This window comes from Myotis brandtii, unplaced genomic scaffold (assembly GCF_000412655.1).
Source record: "Myotis brandtii unplaced genomic scaffold, ASM41265v1 scaffold573, whole genome shotgun sequence".
NCBI lineage: Eukaryota > Metazoa > Chordata > Mammalia > Chiroptera > Vespertilionidae > Myotis > Myotis brandtii.
In genome coordinates this window covers 1,296,765-1,301,937 of record NW_005370145.1, presented here as the reverse complement: position 1 = coordinate 1,301,937, position 5,173 = coordinate 1,296,765, and the positions used below count along the sequence as shown (strand labels likewise).

Below are 5,173 nucleotides of genomic sequence, written 5' to 3'. Positions count from 1 at the left end.
AATTATCTATAATAATAAAAGGGTAATATGCTAATTAGACCAGATGTCATTCCAGATGAAGCTGGGGCCAAAGGGAAGCCTGGGTCCTGGGTACCAGAGGGAAGCCGGTGCCAGCAGCTGGGGGAAGGAAGGCCTACTCTTGCACGAATTTCGTGCATCGGGCCTCTAGTAAATAAATAAATAAGAGTTAATATTTTATAATTATATAAATTATGAGAAGTTCTTCAGATGAAGTTCTTGAAAAAAGAGCATATAAAACTAGTTTTAAACATTAGATCAAATGTTTCATAAGTAGTAATCAAAGAATTACAAAGCCTAGATGGTTTGGCTCAGTGAATAGAGTGTCAACCTGCGGACTGAAGGGTCCTGGGTTTGATTCCGGTCAAGGGCACATGCCCTGGTTACGGGCTCAATCCCCAATAAGGGGCGTGCAGAAGGCAGCCAATCAATGATTCTCTCTCACCATTGATGTTTCTATCTCTCTCTCCCTCTCCCTTCCTCTCTGAAATCAATAACAATGTATTTTTTTTAAATAAAAGAATTACAAGTTGTTTAAAAATTAGATATCAGCTTTCAACTTTGCAATGGATTTTTAAATAATTTTTAATCTATTTTTACTATTCACAATGCTAATTAGCAGTGTGAGAAGAACACTCTCAATCACTGCCATAGGGGTGTAAACATAGCAATTATCTAAAAAGTAATGTAGCAGTGTCTTTTATGACCATTAAAACATTTATATCCTTTGCCACTTTTAAGAATCTATTCCAAAGAAATTATCAAAGATATTCCTAAATATTAAGAACAAAAATCCTATTCACAGCACTATTTATAGCAAGAAATTAATCACCAATAATGAAGAATCCATCAAATAAAATATATATAATAAACATTATACATTATTAAAACCTGTTTTAAAAGATGTTTTAATGGCATGAATTATATTCACTATATTAAGGAGTGAAAAAAGGGGAGGACAAAAAAAAAGGTGGTGCATAAATATAATACTAATAATTACATATAAATAAATATGTGTGTGTGTATACATATACATATACATATACATACACATATACATATACATATACACTCATGGAAAAGACTGGAAAGAAACACACCAAACTGCTAGTGGGTTCTCTCAAGATAAATGGATTGGCATTGATTTTTATTTTCTTCTTTGTAATATTTCGCATACTACAATGCATTTTAAAAAGGGGGAGAGGGAAGGAGAATTTTAAAGTATATATATATTCATTAGACATGCAATATATAAACAGCAATGTACACATGTTATTATATGCATAACAAAATTATTTAGGTAGAAGGAAAAACCCAAAGTAAACAAGCAGTATATGCACAGTGGGAGTGATTAAGGCTTTGGAAAACAGACCATGGTTTGAATCCCAACTGACAAGTTATAAGACTCTGGACAAATGCAAACTCTCTGTGCCTCAATTTTATGACCTATAATATAGGGATGATAATACCTACCTGCCTCCTAGAGTTGATGATGTAGGTATTAAGTAAGTTAAGATTAAAAGTTCTTAGCATAGTGTCTGATAAAGTATATAAATCTATAGCTTTAACAAGTTGATCCTAAAGCTAGCTTAGAACTCTGGCTTAGGGACAGCAGAATTTCATTTAAGTTATAAATTTTACCTCTTGCTTCATCCTTTAACCTCTGAACAGAGACCAATAAAGATTCCTTTTCATCAAGTTCACTTTCTAAAAATGCATTCCGTTCAATGGCCTGATTTAGCCTTTGTTCAAAGTCTTCCAGTGAAACTATTGTTGCCCTAAAAAAAAAAAAAATAGAATCCATGAATTAAATAAATAATGTGCAAATAGGTAATACAAAAGGAAACTGTCAGTTTATCTCATATCATTTCCTGACCTAGAAAGCCTGGCCCAGTTGAAAGACAATGATCTCACTCCTTCTGATCTCTGGTGGCATTTAGAGTTTCTGCTATCATTTAAGGCCATTAAATATATTCTTTTCTCTTAAATTCCCATCTAAATTCCTTAAAGTTCTCCCCACTGGATTTTTAAACACAATACAATCAAGTTCAGGAAAACTTTTCAGTAGTTTAAGAATACGAAAGAATTAACTAAAAATTTGTTTAAAACACAAAGTCCCAGGTCCCACTCCATTTACATTCTTCCTACCAATCCTTTTCTTCTTCCTGCATTTCTCATCTTACTCCTTTATTCAACAAACATTAACATGTATCTACTATGTGTCCACTACCTGCTATGTGCTTACCTGCTAGATATAAAATTCCCTAACCTCATCAGAACTCATAATGCAATGTCCAATTTTATCATATCCTGTCAACTGTCCAAATACCTCTCAATTCCATTTGCTCTCCTTCAATCTTCTGCCCCTATTCAATACTCCATCCAATACCTGGATTACTCCTAAATGGTAGTGATGAGAGGTCTTTACATCTCCTCCTCTCTATTCCAATTCCTCAGTACTATCTGCTGAAATCATGGTCTAAAATAGTTCTCCTTTGTTTAAAAAATTATTAATGAGGCCCCCATTGCCTATAGAATGACATCAAACATTGCACACAAGGTTCTTCACAACCTGGCCTCAACCACCTTCCAGCCTCATGTTGTTCAGCCATGTCTCTAAATATTTCAAAGTGAAATATTAATACCTCACACACTTTCCTGCCTCTCTGACTCTGCATCTCTCTCTTCACCTGGTTAACTTTTATTTCTCCTTGTACGTTCTGCTTCCCCAACTCCCCCAGGGTAACTTCAGCTGTTCCCTGCTCTATGCCCTGGAACGACTTGTACACTTTTTCTACTAGAGAATTTATCATATCAAACGTCCACACCTGTTATACCCAAGGGCAGTAGCTAGTTTATCTTTGTATCCTCAACTCTAGCATCATATCAGGCATTTAAGTCACTCAACTATTAAGGAAAGAAATACTAGATAATAAAGTAATAGGAATAAAATAAGAGGAATTAAATTTTGAATGGTTAAGAAACAACTAATTTACAGATATATGAAAGCTGGCAATAGTAATAGCAAGCCACTAGAGGTTATTCAGCAAAATCATAATTAAAGCAATATTTTGAGAAAACTCATCAGTCGGTATTAAAACAGAAGAGAATAAAAAGGAGTAAAAATTTAAAGATAGATTAGCTAGAAAATAACTGCAGAATTCAGGTTTAAGATGTGAGGACCACCCTAGCTGGTTTGGCTCAGTGGATAGAGTATCGGCCTGCAGACAGAAGGGTCCCGGATTCAATTCTGACCAAGGGCAGATGCCCGGGTTATGGGCACGATCCCCAGTAGGGGGTGTGCAGGAGGCAGCCAATCAATGATTCTCTCTCATCGTTGATGTTTCTATATCTCTCTCCCTCTCCCTTCCTCTCTAAAACTAATTTTAAAAAAAAAGAAAGAAAGAAATACATCTGAGTTTTTTTTTTAAAAAGAAACACAACTGATTTTTTTTTTTAAAAAGGTGTGAGGAACTACAAAAAATGTGGTGGTATTGAGAAAGACAGGGAAAGATAGAGGAATGAATGATACATATTTTAATGAAAAGCCACAGGAACAAAAGCACATGAAAAAAGGAAAAATGAAAAGTTTAGAAGGGAATTTTCTGGGAAGATAAGAATTTTTGGTTAGTTTCAATGCGATGAGTACCAAAAGGAAGTGTTCTGGAACTAAGATCTAGGTGATAGATTGAACCTAAAGACATACATTTTAATCACTGATTGCCAACTTTGGTTATTCTAACAAAATGCACATCATTCACCTTTTTGCTCGCTCTAGGTCGTCATTGGCTTGCTCCAGCTCTCTCACATACTTATGCAACTGCTCCTTAATGGCTCGAGTCTGACTTAAATCATCTTCTAATACTGAGACCTGCTTGTAGCTCTGTGCATATTGATGTTCTAGTTTCTCCTAAAGGCATGGATATAGGAAAAAAGTATGTGTCATTAATATGTAGTTTTCTTTAATGAAGGATGCAACCCAAGTTAAAGAGGAAGGAAAATCCAAAGAATTCACCCACAATCCAAGTTGATGGCACCCCTTCTCCTTTTTACAATATTTAAAAACAATCACACATTCATTCCAACTGACTTAACTCATATAAGGTTTAAATAGTCACCCACTGTCCTCTCAGAAATCTAATAATGGTCTCTCTGAAAACAGTAAAATAATGAAAACCCTAAACATGGTGGGAGAACTTCTGAGTTCTCAGGCTACATGCGTTCAGGGTGAGCACAAAGAAGTAGACTGACAGAGTTCAAATTCCCTACCCCTTACCTGCCCACCCCCACCTTCCCAAACCCACCTACTCCCCAGACACGGAAAGTCTCTAAGCATCTGGCTAAGGCAGGTGGTTAAAGAGCAACAAAAGCGGCTAAACCTTTTACTCCTGAAAATTCCTTTTTAGAAGGCAATTTTTAAATCCAAACTAAACTCTAAAACTAAAGGGACTATGAATAATAATGAAATAAATGTGTATATTTCATACAAATATAATTTTTAAGTGCCACAAAATGAGGTGCCTTATCAAAACAATCAGGCAGCTTCTGAAAATTATAGGGACTATAAAATTATATCTAGGAACATGATCACTAAAACACTGATGGCTACAGACTTTCTAAGTGAGCTCCTAAACTCTAAATCTCCTCTCCCTTAGTTCCATGAAAGAAAACAGTCTGACAAAAATTCACTTTAAGCCTCCTTTTATATTTTTTGTTGCCAGCTGCTCTTAAACTCCCCTTTAAAAAAGGACATTTTTCATTTTAATAAAGCCCAGTACATTAGACACCAGGCTCCTACTGCCACAATTACCTTTAATGCTTCCACTTCATATTTCAGTCTTTGGTTATCAGCTTGCAAGTCTCTATTTCTTTGTTCAGCCTGTACTAATTGTGCCTGCAACTCTGCTTCTAATTCTCTGCTTCCTTCCTGAAATTCAACTAGCTCATCCCGAGCTTCCTGGAAGCTAATAAAAAACAAAGTGGGAAAGATAAGTTGTAGTTAGTAGGAACCATAAGCACCATCTTAAAGATGATTACATACCAATTCAAGAATGTATGCCTGAATGCCATGCTATAATAAAATATACTAAACTAGAGGCCCCACAAAAATTAATTTGTGCACTTGGGGGGGGGGGGGTCCCTCAGCCCGGCCTGG

General features: G+C 35.7%; 1 protein-coding gene across 4 annotated transcripts in view; it reads right to left on the bottom strand.

Moving 5' to 3' along the window:
• The window catches only part of NDEL1 (nudE neurodevelopment protein 1-like 1), a 70,118-nt gene that overhangs the window by 28,102 nt on the left and 36,843 nt on the right, over positions 1–5,173 (bottom strand). For all 4 annotated transcript variants that reach the window (XM_014549849.1, XM_005878797.2, XM_005878798.2 and 1 more), the window contains exons 3-5: positions 4,829–4,982; positions 3,780–3,928; positions 1,660–1,796 (exon numbers count right to left, since the gene is read on the bottom strand). In XM_014549849.1, coding sequence (XP_014405335.1) covers positions 1,660–1,796; positions 3,780–3,928; positions 4,829–4,982 — 440 coding nt within the window. The remainder of the gene's footprint in view (positions 1–1,659; positions 1,797–3,779; positions 3,929–4,828; positions 4,983–5,173) is intronic.